The sequence below is a fragment of the Pleurodeles waltl genome, chromosome 8 (genome assembly GCF_031143425.1).
Source record: "Pleurodeles waltl isolate 20211129_DDA chromosome 8, aPleWal1.hap1.20221129, whole genome shotgun sequence".
Classification (NCBI taxonomy): Eukaryota; Metazoa; Chordata; class Amphibia; order Caudata; family Salamandridae; genus Pleurodeles; species Pleurodeles waltl.
In genome coordinates, this window is record NC_090447.1 from 1502379031 (window position 1) to 1502399502 (window position 20472).

The following is a 20472-nucleotide window of genomic DNA, read 5'->3' on the forward strand; positions in this document are numbered from 1 at the left end:
ACCACATACTCCCATCATCCTATGCCCAAACAGGACCAGGGTTTCACTTACCCTCTACTGCATTGGGGTGTAACCACTTTCCCCCTTAACATTGATCCTAAAACACTGCCCCCACATCCTTAACCCAATAGGAAGGATTGACACACATCACTGGGGTGTACCCCACTTAGCATTGGGCTTAACACACTGCCCCCACTTCCTTAACCCCATAGGAGGGATTAATACATATAACTGGGATGTACTCCCCTTAACATTGGGCTTAACACACCGCCCCCACATCCTTAACCCCGTAGGAAGAATTGACACATCACTGGGGTGTACCCTGCTTAACATTGGGCTTAAAACACTGCCCACACATCCTTAACCCCTTAGGAAGGATGGTCAAAAACATGATCCCAAATACGGACCAAGATACTAATATCACAACATTAAAATGTCACTCTGTATGTGGCTCTAGCATCCAACCTCAAATTATGCGTCTCTAAACTCAAGCATGGCTTTACAACTTCAGCCCAATATGCACACGTAAAATATGGTAAGCAAAATTTCATGTTAAAATAGCATTAGGGCGCACCTCCCATGTGTAACATACATACATACCACGACTCAACAACTTTAAAACACGTCAGTAACGGCATAACATTTCTCAATTCAATACTGCATTAAATATTAATTTCAGCAGCGGCAAGCATTGTCAGCATAACCTTAACATTATTCAATTCAACCCAAAGCATCTTTAAAATCCTGTATAGCAGCATTGAAAAATACACTCAAGCAATGTATGGTATTGAGTAAAATGCACATGACAGTATATCTAAAGTTAAATTATTCTCCAGAATAGTCAAATACTCCACGCCAGTGAGCGACTTCTCACCCAAATACATTGCCACTATACATTTTATTCCATTTAAATGCACACACAGTTCTATACCCTCGTACGAAAAATTGGCTCACATGCTCTCCACTGCACATGAGCTGTTCTACTGTGCCTGCGAGGTCAGCGCTCTAGTCTTCCTCTCAGAAAACATCTGGAAACAGATAAGGTACCCAATGACCTCTCTTGCAGAATAGGGGGCGTGAAACCCCAGTAACCCAGTCAACAGGAAGACTGTAACTGTTACTCACAAAGTGTGCCCTTAAGCACTGCGCTTCAAGTGGCTGCTGCTCAGGTTCACTGATCACTCTTCAGATAGTGCTTACATGCTGACACCAGTTGTTTTTCCAACTGACTTTCCTCTAGGTCGCCAAATGTTCACTGCCGTACATTTTTAACTCTGTACACACGCAGTTCAGCAAACCATTTCCTCAATATACCCAGTCCATACAAGCAGGTACAACAGGTCTGGCTCTGTGCACAGCTGAGCAGACCACTTTCTCAACCTGGAGGTCACTGCACTCCCTGTTTGCTGCACACCTAGTAGATTAAACAGCTTGCCTTGAAGTTAACCAGGTCACACGCCCTCTAAATTCTGTTGAGTGCAGGCTGTCTGGTAGAAAATACACTGGTGGAACTTCCAGGGTGTTCTTCTTCACATCAATCTTCAGTTTTGTTTGCTTTATGTTTTTCTCTTGGATTTTCAATCTCTCTTCTCTTGGTTTTCCTCTGTAATCTGGTTTCTCCTTAGATTTTCTGTAGGTTCAGTTTCTTTCTTCTTTCACGCACCAATTCCTTAAATCGTCGCCAGTGTTGCAATCAATGATGGTTACTCATGGGTTATAAAAGGAGTAGGTTTATCAGCTTAGTTGTAGGTTACAGATAAAGCCCCATCAGAAGCAGCATCCTGCCGCTCAGCCCGTCTCACTCCAACTGTCCACTCATCCAAGCCCAAACACTGTCAACATTCCAACCATACAGTGACCTCACTCCCTGGCTGAGCAGCGAGGAGCATTGAGGTAGTGGGGACAATGCATAAGATAGCAAGAGGCCACAACAACGTCATAAGGAGAAAATACCTTTTATATGCAAATCCAAAGATTTTTCATGAAAAAATATATCAGGACCATCTTTCAATCGCAGCCCTGGGTCTGATTCCTGGGTCCCCTGGTTTGAAACCAAGGTCTGATATTTAAACGAAAACCCTTCTTACAAATACTAAAACATTAGGACTTGTAAGAAGAAATATATATTTTTTTTAAAGGGAGAATGGGTTAAATAAAAGCACAGGTCCCAGCATTTTTTTTTGTTTGTATCTACCATGATCCGGAAAGAAAAGAACTAAAGGAAGAAAAAGCCGATGGAAGAAGCGAGCTAAAAAGGAGGAGAAAATAAACAAATCAATAAATGCAAAGTGGGAGGGAAGTGCTGGGAGAGGGACAGAGGGCGCAAAGAAAAAAATATCGACATGAAGGGCATTGTGGGGAGGAAGGGGAAGGTATATTAAAAAATAAAAGTTAAGGAGAGTGTGGGGGGTAGTTCGGAAAGATTCAGAGGGGGGACCCTACTTTGAAAAAAAAAAAGGCAATAATGTGCACAGGTGGAGGCATGGGCTGTGAAAGGATTGGGTTATAAGGGCAGCCGGCAGCCGGGCACAAAAAGCTCTGGGGCTGTGGAGTGGAACAGGGAATAGAGGGTCACTCTACCTTCCTTAAAGGAAAGGAAGAGGTGAAAACGAAGAGCATCCAACCTGAAGAGAAACAATTTTCACCAAGAAAGGCTTTCATACAGATGGTTACTTCAACCAGGTGAAAGCCATTCTGTGGGACACATTTGTCAACAATGCTTCCATGAAAAAGATTGATTAAAGCTAATGTCTTCAGGAAGGATTTTCTTTGGAAACTCACCGAGTGGTTGAGCAGCCACAAAGTCATAAATTTGTGGATATTTGCAAACCATCCTGCTGGTCTCATGCTGAAATTGTGTGCATCACTTTAGTGCCAGAAAATACTGAAATAAGTGTACATTGGGTGTAAAATGCTCCACAAAATCACTATTGAGTTTGAGTGACTTTGTTTTGCCTGAAATTAATTTTGGTTGAATAAGCACTCATGCATTTTTTCCCATCTTTAAGGGATTTCTTCCCCCATAAAAGTCCTGAGGTGGTTCTCCTGCACTCCTGTGCAATCCTTGAGGTAGAGGAAAAAAGGCTTGTATTATAACTCTAATTGTAAACTGATGAATATTGCACCTCTGGAGCATCTGCCGGGTAAGTGTTAGGTCTTGCTTACTCCTCGCGATTTAGTAAATCCCATAAAAATCAGAAACTCAATCCAATGAAAGCAGAAAGCCTCTAATCAGTAGATTTCACAAATTTAAAAAGTGCTTTCTTAATAAGCTTTGCAGCACAAGCTGGCAATAAATACTTGTGTTGTCAGCATATTAGTGTGTTGTATACGGTCCACCCCAGGTAGGTTTTTCTGATATAACAACATTAATCTTAGATAATGGCCAGTATGGATCACCTTAACCTTTAATGTCCCTTTTGTTTCGTTTTTCCCTAAGGTACTTTCGGTCGCATCAGCGCTCACGGTGCTCTTCCGCTCTCCTATTCTACTGTCAGCTTCGGTAAGAAACTTCCTTTCACATTCTTCTGGAGCACATTGGGAGTCGAAGTGTGGCAACAAAAAGGATGTGGAGTCACACAGGGCAGAAGGTTATCATACCATAGCATGGCAGTAAGGATGGATGAATGGATGATGAGGGAGAGGATGGATAGATGGGTGAAAGAATGGATGAATGAGTGACAGAGAGAGTAGATGAATGGCTGAACCAAAGGGTGAATGGATGAATGAGTGAAAGGGTAAATGGATGGACTGATTAGTCGAAAGGTGTACTGATGAGTGAAAGGATGGATGGCTGAGTGAAATGATGGATTTATGAGCAAAAGAAAGGATGGATGAAGTGAAAGGATGGATAGATTGAAAGGTTGGATGGCTAAGCAAAAGGATGGATGGATGGATGAATAGTCAAAAGGATGGATGATAGATGGGGATGAATACTGGAAAGGATGGATGACTGAGTGAAAGGGTGGATCAAGAGATGGATGGATAGGTTTGGATATAGATGGCAGATGGATAAACGCATTAACGGAATGGTGACAGACTGAAGGGTGGATAAAAGGTTGAATGAATGACAGAATGTAAAGGTGAAATTGTAGCTATCAGCGAGTGGATGGAAGGATGAACTGATAGACGCTTGGATGGGAGATACAAGCATGTTCTTCTGAGGAGGGTTGCAATGACTTGCTTCGCTTGCTTGGTGCTTTAAGTGTTTTGGTTCAAGGTGGGGAGTATTTTAATATTCTGGCTACTCCCTTGCTTCCAAGTCCTATACTTCGCTCTGTGCACCATGCTGTGTGAATCAAAATAGAAGGGCTTTTGACAGCTTTAGGTAGGAAGATGAAAAACAGTGGTAAGTGTCTCTTTGGAAATTATATTTTGCTGTATCTGGTATTCTCAACTTGATCACTTCCAAAGCCGATAGATATTCTCAAGGAACTCTGAGCATACCTAGGGCTGTAATAAAGTTAAAAAACATAAGCGTATCTTACACTTGCCAATGGGACTTTCCCATGTGGCAGCAGCGTGGTCATTTAGCCTCGCCCCTATTGCAAGGAAGGGCATCAGTCATAGTTGCTGTTGCCGTGCAGCCTGCAAGGTTCTGCACGTAGAGAGGGCGGCGAGCTAAAGATTTGACTCTAAAAGTTCAAGACATGGAGGAAAAGGATATTAAACATAAGGTTTTTCATACGCCTACTGTTTCCAGGGTTTGAGGTCAGATCTTCCCAAATCCAGATGGTTCCACCCATTTTTCTGTGATGTAACCTCCTATCTAGACAATATTAGGAGGCTTTGGTCAGAGAAGGAAGCATCAGCAAGGCTTCTAGTCCCTCTTTTTTGTCACATTAATCACCCTCATGCTAATCCCTGATTTGTGTCCACTTTACTAACGCAGTATTCCTTTTATTGGATTCCTCATCTCAGAGACTGTACGCTGGGCCCCTTCTCAACCCTGACTCACAGTAGCATTGTTGCTTTACCTGTTAGCTCATGCATCTTTCATCATCTTCTGTTAGCACTGTCAAGGAGTTTCTTAGCATTTTGGGTCTTTATCCTCCTAACTGGACTCTCTTAAGGAGACACTTGTTACTTTTTCACAAGTACATTAAGTAGAGGGTGGCACCATGGCTACAGGGAGGAGCCACTCTTTCCTTTGCAATGAAGAAGGAAACTAGAAAGACCTCCACAGTGCCCAGTTCCCGAGTGCAGTATTCAGTGGTAGGTGAGAATAAAATCGTGCACTTTAGCATTTAGAACAGAATATGAAAATTGCCAAAAAGCATCTGATTTTCCCAAAGCTAAATGTGAATCCAGTTCTCAAACCTCTGTAAACGTAGCAAGGATTGGTCCACTCTACTAATCTTGCTGCAAGAGGGATCACTGTTTCAGGTGGTATTGATCCTAGGGTTTTTTGCAGAACACGTGTGCCAGCATTCCTACTCACACTCTTCAACAAATATATGAGGAAACATGGAGTCCCACTTTAGGGAGAGCATGGGCCAGGGATTGTGCTTATTGCTGTCCTTTTCAAGCTTTCTAGGGATTGGCGGATGGAAAAAGATACTAACAGTCAACCCATTTTGTCACTGCTAACCACTGAGTAGACCCAAGAGCATTACTTGATGGAGAGACTAGATTTCCAGATGCTTAATTGCAATAAAGTAAGGGTCTTTTCCAAGTGGATAGTGGGCTGGCATTGTCACATAAAGGATGGCTTTAGAAAGTTATGTTTTTTGTATATAGGTCTACTTAAGGATGTCTGTTTAAGGTCCGCGCTCAAAACTGGGTGTATGTAATTTACCAAAACATGATTTCCTAAAATATCACAAGTGTAGGCGCACCTGGATCTCTCCAAAAGGGATAGATGCTGAAATTCCTTAAAACTCACCTCTGTAAATTGACTAAATAGAGTAAACCCTAGAAAGAAACCCAAACTACATCAGTTCCTAATAACTTTGCTAGAGAAGCGTTTGCCTCTAATAGCATAGAGGTAGGAAGTGGACATTTGGCCTCTTAAACTAGAAAACTTGAAAGAAGTGTAAGTAATTCTAATCAAAGTTGCCATTGGCATGAACTAATAATATTTCAAAGTAAAGGACATATTACACTTACATAGATTTGAGGCTATCCAAGTTGGAGAGCATAAAAATTGGGCCTGACACAACTCAAGTATTAGGGTCTATCGTTGCAAGATGTTGCCATGTCAGAAGCTATATTAAGCAACAGAACTTAAGCACAGACAGCTACTAACTTCCTTCCTAGGCAATATATTTGAAATCGAGGACTATAAGCACATACATTTTCAAAGCTTATCATGTCTAGGCATGCTTCTGTAAAACATAAAAATAGACCTCCCGGTTGAAGATTATATTATTAGTTTTCCAAAGAAAGTAGACAAACTATAGAGTCAGTTGTAGAGTTTGCAACAAAAATTAGAACTTGAGAATCACACTTGGTTGGCAGTGTTCATGAAAACGCAGGTTGAACAGAACGGTGTCTGGAGAACAATAGACCTCCATGGTTGCATACACCAAAGTTTGAAATTATTGTATGGTAGTTTGGGAACCTTTGTTCTTTTTCCTGTTGCATGAAAATCTGTATTTAAACGGCATGATGAAAGAGTGATAAGTGTATTGGCATAATAAAAGGTTAGGACTATTGGAGCTTGGGGCTTCCCTTCTAGCTCTGAGATGCTTAACCAGTGGGCTGTGATGTGTCTCCATCATGCATTCCCCTAATGCCAATGCTATGTAGTGTCATGAGTCTTTCATTAGTGAGATGAAAGTCTATCAAATTGATAGCTCAAACTATTGTTTTTATTTATGGAATGTGAAGAACATAGATATGAATGTTTTAGTGACATTTGATTTATTCCATGAAGGTAAACTGACCTGTCTTCACTCTTTCATTTCCTCTGTGGCTTTGATTTGTCCAATCTTGTACAAGAAATCTATTGATATGGTATGCAAGTAAGTACATACACTTGTTGCCTGTACATGCTATTTTATGATTTTACGCTCTTCTTTCTATGGCAGGTCCGCTATGTACCTCTGTACTAGACTCTGCACTTGCTTACACCATGCTCTCTGGCGTCGATCCTGCATACCCATACGGTGAGGCAATCATGTTTCAGTAACAAGTGCTTTGTGTTGTGCTCCACTTGAATTTCTCTATTGCAATTGCAAAGTCCAGTTCATGTACCTTTTATTGAAGTAACTGAAAATTATATATCAAGGTGATGCTATATATATATATATATATATATATATATATATATATAATATACACTCTCCTAGCAGTAGAATTCGGTGTCCACCTAACACTACAGGGTTCAAACCATGCTGTGATTGTTGAAAACAGAAGTTGGATAGGGACTCATATGAAGTGTGCGTTTGGCTTTGGTTTTTGTCACAAATTAAGTCGTACAGTGAATGTTATGTCATGTACCTGAAGGTGATCCCGAACCATGAGCGAAGTTGTACGTTGCAAACATAGAAAGAAGTCACAGACCTCGCGTAAGCCCCACTCATGCCTTAAGTCGAGGGCACGGACCCACCCTCGCTTTTGAGGCCAATCCCAAGATATATCTTTTTCGTGGTCAAAGTCATCCAGTAATTCGCAATCCAAATCAAAGAGGAAACATATTGTTGCGAAGCCGGACTCAACTCCATCCCACCACCCTATGTCTGAAGAGAAGTTGGCACAAGGTGCCACTCGATTGTGCTCCTGATCCCAGATTGTGTGGAGTCGATTCTGCAATTGGTCCCGATGTGCCTCAAGTTCCACGGGCCATCAGCAACGCTGCAGCAGGTCGAGCCCTTTAAGAAGGCCATGCTGGGTATTTTTGGCACTCTTTCGGCTCCCTCTAAAGACCTCAAAGTCCAGAGGGGCCTCTAGTGGGGTAGTGCACAGCGCTGTCTGAGATTCTAGAACCTGTTTAGGTTCCACACCATCTCTGGGACAGACTTCCATTCCAGCTTTAAGACCTGCACTGTTCCCTCTTACATTGTCATTGGCATTCTTGAGCTGGGGCGCTACACCCCACAGCTGCTGGTGTCCGCCAGTGCATCCCTCCATCTCTCTTTACTGACTGGATCCTAATAAGTACCAGTAGACGGATTTGTATACACTAGAATAACTTCTTGTTTTTGATCACTAATCCAAGCAGAAGTTTCACTATAGGTTCTGAAGAGTGCAGCAACACCGCTTTCGATGGTAATAGGCAGACATGTTGACCTTTTTTACGATTTGAACAGGCAGGTTTAATTTCTCCTTCTCTGTCTTGTTTTTTTAATCTATGCCCAGGGGCGCATTAATAAAAGGCTCTGTGTACCCTGTAGCTAGTTTTACTTCACATTTTCGTTTGTTCACACTCTCCTTAGCTCACTACATCTTGCATATCATCAGGGATACATAATACCTCTAAAAACATCTGCAGAGCCCCTCTCTCTTAGAGAGGGGGTTGTAGCCTGCACTGTGACTAGGTATCATGGTGCGAGGAGGTTCCCGATGATGAAGCATGCCACCTTTGGTGGGTAAGAGAATTTGTCCTTTAAAAGGATGACTTTTTTTAGCTAGGCCTCTCTTCCTTATTTAGTCCTTTCTCTTGGTTCTTTCTTCCTTCTATTTTTGGGATGGACACAGGGGTTTTGTAGTGTTTCATAGAGAGTTTATGTGGAAATAACCTCTGCATGTTTTTAGATTTCCCCAGCCCTTCTTTGTGAGTAGATGATTTATCCTCATTGTTATGATGTCGACAGATTATACGTGGATTTACAAGAGGCCAGTGGGCCCAATACCTAATCTGATAGAGGATTGATTCTCCCATTGGGCTACTAACAGAAGAGAGTTCTTCCTTTCCTGTGGTAATTCGATGTGCTGCTTAGGTCTTAAATCTTCAACTTCCTTCTGCTGAGGTGAAGACAAATGTCCTTACAGACGTTCTGCAACCTGAGCCTGCTTCCTCTGAGCCCTTACTCCCATTCAACAAACCCTTAACTGATACTGTGATGGGCACATGGTCTAAGCCTTGGTCCTACCGAACGGTAAATAGACAGACTGGTGCCTGGCAACCCTGATTTTCTTTTGCAGCATCCCCCTCCTGAGAATTTGATGATCCAAGCTTCAACCAGCAAGGTGAATCCTAATGTATTACCCATAATCCCACTCAGATCCCTCCTGACAAGGTTTCAAAAGTGATTGAGATGTTAAGAGAAAACTTTGGTCAGACTAGGTGTGAGGTCAGTCAACACTGTTTGCCTACTAGGCAGATATAAACACGCCCTCTGGATATCACGGATTGCTTGGGGCAAGCAATCAGCACTAGTGTGGTGCTCTGTCGCCATGTTTGGATGCAGTCCACAGTTTTTTTAGGGGAGGTGCAGGCACCCTTTATGGATATGTCTTTCAGTGGCCACCGCCGACTTGGCGACAAAGCTAACTTCGCCTTGGAATGCTGAAAGCAAAGTTGGACCATGGTGCCCCTGCCAGACAGTTTACTTAGGGGCATAGATTCAGGGGGTGTGTTTGGGCTGTTACACCCTCCTAAAAAATGTATTCTATAGTAAATAGTTGGGTACAGTTGGATATAGTGAGGTGTCTGTTGGATTTCATCCTGGAGTTGTACATGCCTACACTGACAAAAACACACTCTCTCTCTCTCTCTCTCTCTCTCTCTCTCTTGGTTAGTTTGAAAACTATTGTGCTTTAAGTACCCCTAGCAGTCCGCACTCCTTTCGCTTTGCACTGCCTCTTAAGCCATCCCTCATGTCTTGATTCTTATAATGTATTTTAACAAGATATGTTCGTTTGAGTCTTGAAATCTGGAGCATACACCCCCCAGTCTTCCTGACCAACCAGTTTCGGCCCTTCTGAGGTTATACCGGAAGGCTGGAGTAAACGCAATGCTAGGCCGTCCAGCTCTCACTGCAGTCACTGCAGTCCTTTTGGTGATGGGGGAATCAGACAGGCATCATGCAGGTCTCCAGGGGCATCCATCTTCCAAGTGCCCCTCCCCTGCGGCATCAACCTCTAAGCCTATTTAGTTTGCCCTAAGTGGCGCACAACTGCACACTTTCGCCCAGGGTGACAATCCATCACATCCGACAGATGGGTCCTCCAGGTTGTTCAACAGGGCTTTGCCCTTCCTACATATAGCACCTCTCAGAGGAGCATCTGTCCCATATCATTGTAAGAGGTGCTAGTTCTACTTTCCAGAGGGGCCATCAAGAGGGTTCTGGACTTGGAAATAGGAATAGGTTGATACTCCTGCTATATAAAGCATCATGACTAGGAAGCAGGATAGAGCCTTTCATCCTATGTTATTTCATCACCCTCTGAATGCCTTTCTGCGGAAGGACAAATTCAAAATGCTCACACTGGCTCAGGTCCTGTTTGACCCGGATCCAGACAATTGGATGGTAGCCTTGTACATGCAGGATGCGTACTTTTATGTGCCCGTCCTGCAGCCCCGCAGACGTTACCTGTGGTTCAAGGTTGGCCAAGATCATTTTGAGGTTGCTGTGCTCCTGTTCGGTCCTACCAGTGCCCCTCGAAGGTTCAGGAAAGTTATGGTGATGGTCACCGCCCATCTTCGAAGATTTAGGATCATAGTTTTCCCTTACCTTGATGACTGGCCTTTGAAGGCAGGCTTGTTAGACCACCTGCAGACAATGGTGAACCTCCTGACATTGTTCAGGTTCTTAATCTATGAGCAGACGTCACACCTGACTCTTTCAATGAGACTTCCTTTTATAGGGGCTGTTAGACCTGGCATCCTTAGGGTGGTCTTACCCCAGACTTTTTGCCTTTACCTCCTGGTTTGTTGCTGTATCTGTTTGTTGGTCTTAGGGCTCTGTGCAGTTTACCACTGCTAATCAGTGCTAATGTACATATGCTTCTCCCCTAAAACACTGTAACATTAGTGTATCCCCAATTGGCATATTTAATTTACCTGTAAGTCCCTTGTAGAGTGGTATACCATATACTCAGGGCCTGTAAATGAAATGCTGCTAGTAAGCCTTCAGAATTGATTGTACCACCCACTTAAGTAGCTCTATAAACATGTCTCCGGCCTGCCCCTGCAAAGCCTGTGTGTGCAGTCTCACTGCTATCCCCAGTTGTCATCTGAGACCTCTTGCCAATCCCAGAACTCCCCTTTTCTAACATATAAGTCGTCCCTAAGGTAGGCCCTAGGTAGCCCATAGGGCAGGGTGCCATGTAAGCAAAAGGCAGGACATGTACCTTTAAGTTTTTCAAGTCCTAGTAATGAAAAACTCCTGAAGTCATTTTTCATTACTGTGAGGCCTGCCCCTCTCATAGGGCAGCATTGGGAATTCCTTATAATAAATTTAAGCTGTGATTCCTGGCCTGAGAGGAATAGCTGCATCATGTTTAGTACCACTGGAATGGGAATAGTAAATCCTCTTTACTGGTAAAGTCAGATGTATTGTTACAATTTTAGAAATGACACTTTTAGAAAGAGGACATTTCTTTGCACTCTCTGCCCTGTGTGCCTACAGCCTTTCTCCAGTACACGTCTGGCTGGGGCTATGTGACAGTCATACTTGTGCATTCCCTTCAGACACCCACAACACAGGATGCTCAACTACATCTGCATTCATCTGCATACTGATGGGTCTTCCTGGAGAGGAGGTTGGGAAGGGCTCACGCTTACATCTCAAAGGCTAATGACCAGAGCCTCCCCACCCACTGATAGTCTGGAGCCAAAGCTGGACTGAAAGGGGGACCTGTGCACTTCACAGAAATCCATTGTAGTCCTGCCCCACATCAGGGGCACTTTCTAGTATAAGTACTGGGACCCCTGACCCGCTAAGACAGAGACTTCTGGATTCAAGGAAACCTTGCTGGAGTAAAGACTGCTGTGTGCCGGGATCGCCACCCTGCTAGACCTGACTGTTCTCAGGAACTCCCCATACTCGGGCCGGGCCCGAATGACTCCAAAATGCATTTGCTGCATCTAAGCAGAGGAATACACGCACATGGACAGAAATACAGTAAAGGCTCTGAAACGAGCCCCATCTAAATTATACTTAAACTGAATATGCGTTGAAAAGTGAATGTTTGTTAGATTTTATCGTTTTGGTCTCTATCTTTGATATACACCTGTATGGAGTCTGTTGTGTTTTCACTGTAATTGTTGCTTCATTGCTGCACAAATACTTTACACATTGCCTCTTAAGTTAAGCCTGACTGCTCTGCGCCAGCTACCAGAGGGTGAGCACAGGTTAATTTAGGCTGTGTATCTGACTTTCTCTGACTAGACTGGTGGGTTCTGCATACCCTAGCAACCAGAAACCCCATTTCTAACAGGAACTGTATCGGACAGGGTGCAGTTTAAGGCCGCTTCCCCATTGCAATTAGTCCTGAACATTTGTGCAGTGATCCTGATATTTTAGCCTCCATCCTGGATGTTGGTGAGATCAGGTCTGAGGTTTCTTGACCTATTTACCTCATGTAGCCTGTTGGTCCACTTCACTAGGTGGCATATGAGGGCTTGGCAGTGAGATCTGATGTCTAACTGGGTACAGCACCAAGGAAACCTATCAGATGTCATCCAGGTTTTGTCAGAGAATGCACACAATCTGCAATATGACCAACAGCAGACACTCTCCCGTCCTCATCTGGAGCTGATGGTGGTGATGGATGCATCACTGCTTGGTTGGGGAGGGCATATGGGAGAGGTGGACATCAGGGGACTCTGTTCTCTGAAAGAAACTGGGATCCATATATCTGTTTGAGTTGTTAGCCATTCGTATGGCATTGAAGACCTTTCCACTGTCCTTCAACGGGAGACTGGTACCGGTTTATCACAGACAACACCACCGCCATGTGGCACTGCAACAGGAAGAGTGGAGTGAGGTTCTGTGCGAGAAGGCTTTGAACCTTTGGTAGTGTTGGAACGTTAGGACATCACCCTGATTATGAATCATGTGGCAGGATCTTGATCACTAGGGCAGACAAGCTCAGCCAGCAATATCTAATAGATCACAAATGGCAGATTCGCCCCGAGGTGGCACAGAATATTTTGCAGAAGTTGGGAGAACCCTAGCTAAGTCTCTTTGCCACCATCAAGAACATACAAATTTGTAGCATGGTGTGGGGGTCTGCAGGACCGATGTTTGCAGCCAAACTGTAGGATATTTTGGTATTTGTTTTGTCTTTAGCAGCAAGGCCATGCAGTGGGTACTATTAAAGTTTATTTATTGTTTCTTTCAGTCTTTCTGCATTCACCGGACCAATCATCCTTGTTTAAATCATCTGACATGATGCTTTTTCTTAGTGGTTTTGCACACCTGTTCCCTCTCAAACTGTTTGTGATACCATATTGGGACCATAATCTGGTCTTGGCATTTCTCATGTGTGCCCCATTCAAGGTGATGCACAGCTTCTCTTTGTGTCTTTTGACCCTACTGACTGTCTTCCTCGTTGCGATCACTTCAGTTAATTGCGTGAGAGCTCCAAGCCTTCGGGCAGCAGCCCTTCACCACTATTTTCCCCAGACAGACTGGTGCTACAGACCAGGCCGGCCTTCTTGCCAAAAGTGGCAACACCTTTTCATGTTGGGCAATTTATCAGCCTCGCTAAGTTCTTTCCTCTGTCTCACCCCTCAAAATAGAAGTAGAGACTCCAATAGAACATGAAGCTTTTATATTGACCGTACCTAAGACCACTGAGTAGACTACCAGCTTTTGGGTGGTTCTCTAGGGCATAGGAAGGCAAGATGGTGCAGAAAAGAATGTCAAGGTGGATAGTCCTATACATTACGATCTTCTATGTCTTGGCCAAAGAACTGCCTCCAGAAGGACTGGGGGCCCATTCCACCATGACGAAGGCTGCCACCACTACGTTGGCATGTGGAGTGCCAGTCATTGCCATTTGATGGACTGCGACAAGGGCGTTGGTGCACATGCTCACCAGACACTGATGCCTTGACAACCAGGTCTGAGGTGAAGGGCACCTCACCCAGTCAGTCCTGTAGGACGTTTTGGTCTCCACCTTAGGAGGGTATTGCTTGGTATCTATTCTAAAGTAGATTAATCTGCAGTTAGGAGAATCCATCAAAAGAACAAGTTACTTACTTTGGGTAACTCTCCTTCTGGTGGATACTCTAATCCATGTTCCTCACTGCCCTACTACCGACCTCGCCACTGTCTATAAGAATGTGGAAACAGTTTGAATAATGCCACTGGTGGGAGATTAACAGTTCCCAGTCACTAATTCCCAGGTGAATTCTGGTGCCCATTCAAGTATCACACACCCCAAAAAACATTTTTTTTTTTTTTTAAATTAAAATTTTAAAAAACGAAATTGCGAAGCAAGCAATGACTTTCAATCTCTGTACTGTAAATTCCTGGGAAAGTCATGAGAAGAACACACTGGCAATGGTGGAGGAACAAAGATAATGGCTAGAATTCCATGTAGTAATTGAAATCTCATGCAGCATCAGAAAGGAGTAGAGACGCAATCTGGCGACACCTTTACTGTAGCTCTCTCATGGTGACTGTCCAACAAGTAGTACATGTGCATGCTTCATTAACCCTAACACTGCTATTACAGGGTGGGCTAGCCCACCCATGCGCAAACTTACTTGGTGGTAGGTGAAGTGGTATTATACACAACCAGGTTTCGCTATAAGTATGTGGGTCAAACTGCAGCAAAGAACTATCACTGAAATGTTACTGCAACGCAAAGGAGTGAGGCATGGGTCTTTACTGGTCTCGGATTGCATGTCGTCTGTCCACTGGGGACCTAGACTGTTCAGTTTGAACCGTTCCTTGAGGAGCAGGTCCAGAACAGATTTCCATATGGACATTCATTGTGCTGCACAGTGGAGGGAAAAGGAGGAACCAGAGTGCGTCCCGAGTGATAGCCAGGGCCTGAGATTAAATAAATATTTCTTCTGTCTACTTGTTGTCAATTTCTCTTGCATAATTTTTGTGGTAAACCTTGAGATCTTTGTTTCTACTGCTGGTGCCTGGTCCCTGCTTGACTCCTTTCACATCATCCTCCCTCTGCAGGTCTTAAGCAGCCGCCAATAACTCTGGATGGACTGTACAAATCTGACCTGAAAGACCTCACATTGGGAGTGGACTGGACATTCTTTAAGGTGCGTCAAACTAGGTTATTTTCTGCTTAACTTGTTGGGAGTGGACACTTGAGACTGCGGTTTAACTTTGTATCCACCCTGACTGCTGATACATAGTAAATGGCTCCTTAAAAAGGTTCAACCTAAATATACTCAGCATCAATGTCAAACAAACTATCTGCCGGACCCAATAATATTTGCCGGGATGCCATGGACGTAATGGTTTGAAAACATGTCACAAACTAATAGTGCAACACCAGTACTCCTGGCGTAAGCTTTGATGATTGAGCTCCTTTCCAGGCACCAATAAGAACAGAAGAAAACTGAAGTTTGTTTTCACTCCTGGGAGGCCCTCCTGTGTTTTTTTTAATTTTTTTAGCGACCATAGATTTGTCGTGAATGGTGCTAGATCACCATTGGTGCTAGATCACCATTAGACCCACGCCTAAGTAGAGCAGCAAGGAATGGGCTAGGCTTGCAGGGTTGGCTCATTGACTTTGGAGGTGTGCTAAGCATTTACTAACAGGGCCAAAGAGTTGGCTACTTCTGCAGGGCACTTATGTGGCAGGAAGGTCCAGACTTGTATGACCTCAGGCCCTGACTTGGCTGCACCCCTTTGCTTCACTCTAGGTGGCTTTACATCAAAAACTGATAAGGAGCCTTGAACGCAGGTGCAACCCTCAGGTTTTTTCGACAGCGCTTTTTGCCTTGGGGAGCAAATATTTCTAGAATTCTACTTCTTCTCAGAACTCCATAATTTTGCACTTAACCTGGGTTTGCTGCTTCCTTCTGCATGCCAAGAAGGGCCAAGTACTGAAATATGCTGTTATGGTGCAGTCTCTGGAGCTTTAGGGTATGGAAACTGGTGCTCATGATGTGAGTTCTGAGTTTGTGTTTTTTTCTCATTCGTACTTATGTCTTCTCAGGCTTGTGACCCTGAAATTTTGGAAATCTGTCAGAAAGGTAAATAGTTTATTATTATGACTGAACTATTTGGTTTTTTTTCCAGGGGTAATTGTGATGTGTGTCCCCGGGGACAGGTGTGGGTGTTTAAAATATTTGCAATATTTTCTTATTAATGCGTTTGTTCCCCTTAGGAGTATGTGCACCGCCCTGCCACCCGAAAGCCGCACATTCAACTGGTGTAAACCGCGCCAGCCTATGAAAACATCTAGATCAGAGGTCTCCAACCTATTCTGTAATATAAACTATGTAGGGTCATTAAAAAATCATCCAGAGCTATTAACTTAGGGCCATATTTATTACCCGGTTTGTGTCGCTGAAAACCTTAAGTGAGATTATGAAGCCACGCGAGGCCGCCTTACATGGTCCTGCGTATCTTCCTGTTTCATAAATCTTGAGTAATGTAATGTAGCGCAGTTTGTTGCATTACATTACTCCGGGCCAGGGAGGCATTTCCATGGGTGTTACGTGGGTGTTCCCATGCAACATCCATGGATTTTGATGCATTCCTAGATTTACGAGAACTCGTAAACCTCGAAATGCGCCGAAAAGGTACACCTCCCCTGGAGAAGCGTAACAAAGAGAAATATGTTTATTTCTCCTCTATTTTCCTCTTTCTGTGTGTGTTGCATTCCGCAACACACATGAAAAAGGGAAAAAGCTTCTCTGGATTGTTAATGTGCAGGAAGGTGCTCCGTCCTGCACAAAAACAATCCAGCATGCAACGCAGACACCTTTGCACCATGGCGCAAGGGTGCCTGCATTGGCGCGAGGCTTCCTAAGGTGTGCCAGCGCAGGGAGAGGATAGGAATGTGCTGTATTCTTTTAAATACCCCACATTCCAGCCCTTTCCCTGTGACTTTGGGGCAGCGCAGCAAAGTGACTTGGTGCGCTGCCCCGTGCCCCTAAGCCCATACATTTGCCCTTTAGTATCTGACCACCTCAGACAGGATTAGATTAGTGGCCTCCCTATGCAAAATTACCAGTAGAGATCACTTCAGTGCATCAGGCAGCTTTGCCAACAGTGATATAAAAAAAAATGTATATATCGGTTTGGAATGCCTCTAAATGTGTAGTATGTAGCAGCCATAGCTGCAGCATACCACAGTAAAAATAAGTCTCCAGAATGCAACATAATTTACCAAATATCAGCTCTAAGCACAAAAGTACATCACGTGTATTTGTAGAGCACATGTTCACCCTGATGATATATTGGGGTTGAAATAACGTGTTTATTGTTATACTGATCGGTGGATGGGATGGTTCAACTTTAAATTCAACAGTTTTTCTCCAACCATCAGCTTATGAGTTCTAAAAATACACACATTTTCACCTGATATACACGCTTTTCAATTTTGCTATACATATATTAATCAACTTAGCAAGCAAATCTGCTTTAGTAGGTTGGGCTGCACACGGGAGAAATACTTACAGGGAGCTGGAGAGCTATCAGTAGCTCATAAGCTACTTCTTGGAGAAGTCTGTCCTAGTTAGTGACAGGAGCAGCTACTTCTCACTACCGCTCCCAAGCTTACCTGGCAGCGGTAAGAACATTGCTACATCCCTGTTCATCTGTGGGATTGATGCTGTGGGTGACCTTGGAAGCCACTGGGCGCACATCCCTGAGTTCAGAGTGGCAGAAACAATATTGCAGCGAATCGTAATTCCTTGTGGTCTTTTTGCTACCATAATAGTAAAACAACAGTTAGTGTACTGAAAGATGTAGTTCTGCTGCACAGTAGTCCCCAGGGAAATTAATGTAGGAGTCGAATTACCATGCAGGCAAAGGTTTCAAGCCCAAATTACATTTTAGTCCACTGTCAACTACACACACTGATGTTTGCTCGACATAGTACACATAACATCACCCCATCCATAGCATCATCTTACCCCACCTCATGAGTGACTGAGGCTGCCCTGGCTTTTCAGCCAACAGAAATAAAGCATACTGGGACTTTTATGCGCATATTTGCCATGCACAAAGGGAAACTACAATTTCCATCATATTTGGTGTTATTTGCTGAAAAAAACAGGACTGGCTGAAGTCGACCGTAACAAATAAATGCACCTTGAGATCATAGAGAAGGGTGCTAGTACTTTGCTCCAATTAGCAGGAGTTGCACAGCTGTTCAGTAGTCAAAATCATAAGGGTGTCTTTAAACTAAAAGTCACCCTCATGACATGGGGCTAATTAACAGCTGTGTAGTTGGGCAGTCTTTGAGCTTGAAATAAAAAAACAACAAAAAGACACAACTAAAAGCACAAACAAATGCTCCTGCAGAGGTCTGGAGTTTCTTAAATACATACACTGTTCTGTAGGCAGGAGCCTGGCTACAGGTCAGTAACATTTCCATATCCTTTACTATTGAGGTGGTGGCAGTGTGTTTGTTGTGTTACTGATGACTTCCTGAGTGTTGTGAGATGGAGTTGGCCCCTCCCCAGCAACACAAAGCCACAGGGTCTGAAGGCTGCAGCGACGGAAGGGTAGTGAATCACTCCTCTTGTGTTTACTGCTCCTAAATGGTCTCCTCTCTTTTGATAACTAAACTTGGATGGTAAGTCAAAGTTAGTTGAACCGGAAATAAACAGTACAAGGTTGGTCTAAACACAACAAATGCCAAAAGTGGCACCGCAGTTCTAGCCATGGCTTGAAAAATAGTACAGGAGCGATGGTGCCGCAGAATCGGTTCTGCCATCGCGACCCATCATCTAAAGGGTCATGAAGGCAGTGCCTAGAAGAGAATGTAATGTGTAACTTCCACACCTCCCCTTCCTGTGACACCTCATCGGAAGCTAGGGCTCTTTGGAGAGGGTCAGGGTAGGATAAGGGGTCAACACTATGATGTCATAAAGGGACACATCTGCTACATTAGGGTTGTTTGATGCCCATCTAACCTGTCTGTATGATTTGAGAGCCTCATTATGCTCAAGGGTTTACCCAAGGTTGAGAAATATTCCTCTCTGTTAGCATCCTTGAGAGGGTATTTAATCAAAAGTAAAATAAGCCATTGAGAACAGGAAGTTTGTTTAATGGATCCTTACTAGACAAGCATTCATTCTGTATTTCTCTCTGAATTATTGTCACCCGATGGCCCACCCACCTCGGTCAGCTGTCGAGTATCTGAAGAGTCAAGGGGCCTCCATCATGGATATTTCTATCCCGGAGCTGGAAGAGGTGCATGTCGCGCACATCATTTGTATTCTTGGCGAGATGAGAGATTTCCTACAGCAGGACTTCAACGAACACTTTCACGACCTGGTGAGTAAAATCTACGCCTTGAAAATCTCTTCTTTTTCTACCTGGGTAATGAAGCTGGGCAGCTTGGGGCTGTAAGTTGTAAGATCTTCTGACAAATCTTAGACTATTTTTCCCTATAATCCGACCCTCCAGCTTTCACGTTCTTGCAATTCCTTTTTTTCTGTAGAACCAGCTATACATCTTGCTGTGATTTGTGACATAATTGCCTGGCTGCAAAAAAAAAAGGAAAAAAGTCTCAATTTTGTCATGGGAAAGGGAAAAATCTACAATGCCCATGCTGCTGTTGTCGTTACTTCCTTGTAAAGGAAATAGTGTCTGGTGGCACACACACCTCCTAAAATGCCTCTGTGTGCTGTCAAACAACCATGCCAGGAGCCTGTGCCCTCTGAAGCTGTAGGACAATGACTTTCGGGGATCTACCAGTGTCCCTCCTCCAAGGGTCTCAGGAGGCACACGGGCAAGCACCATCACGCGATGGTGTACGGTTGCCAAGGACCTGTTCATCTGGGCTCTCCTCTGCTCAATAGTGCCTGGAGGCACCTACTGCTGCCAGGCACTGCACTCCCGCGTTGCTTTTATTCTACTCCAGGACAGCCCCTTCCTTCTCTCACACAAACCTAGAACTCACTGATGTTCTGCTCAAAAGTTTACTGCAGACTTTCCCAAAATTATACAGCCGGTGATTACATGCTTTTGGTTCCCACGTGCCTGGCAATTAATGCATTATATTAAAAAACAATCTAACCATCTTAATCTGTCAAATGTAATAATGTGTTTATTACAAAATAATGCCAAAAAGTGGCAGCTGTGCAAAATTCACTCTGGCATGACAGCACAGGGTGCAGCCGTTGAAAGCCCCTTGAAAAGGCTCCAGCACGGAGTCCTCCAGGGGGGAGTCCTGCAGTGAGGCCTCTGAAGCCGGAGGCACAGGGGAGAGTAGCTGTGTGCTGGGGGACAGCAGGCGGGCAGAGAGTGAGACGAGGACTACGCGAGGAGTGGGGCATCAGCAAATACAAATGGCCAGTGGGGTTAAGGGATGAGTCGGACTGGGTTACCCATGTACTTTGGCTCGCCTCTAACTCAGTAATAATGTGGAGAGAGTATAGATCCAGGGGGTGAAAAGGGGCATTAATGAGCAGAGACCTAA

General features: G+C 44.0%; 1 protein-coding gene across 1 annotated transcript in view; it reads left to right on the plus strand.

Annotated features, from left to right (window-relative positions):
* The window catches only part of LOC138248826 (uncharacterized), a 121627-nt gene that overhangs the window by 71774 nt on the left and 29381 nt on the right, over window positions 1-20472 (plus strand). The window contains exons 11-15 of the mRNA XM_069202766.1: window positions 3440-3502; window positions 7032-7109; window positions 15036-15124; window positions 16030-16066; window positions 19177-19325. Coding sequence (XP_069058867.1) covers window positions 3440-3502; window positions 7032-7109; window positions 15036-15124; window positions 16030-16066; window positions 19177-19325 — 416 coding nt within the window. The remainder of the gene's footprint in view (window positions 1-3439; window positions 3503-7031; window positions 7110-15035; window positions 15125-16029; window positions 16067-19176; window positions 19326-20472) is intronic.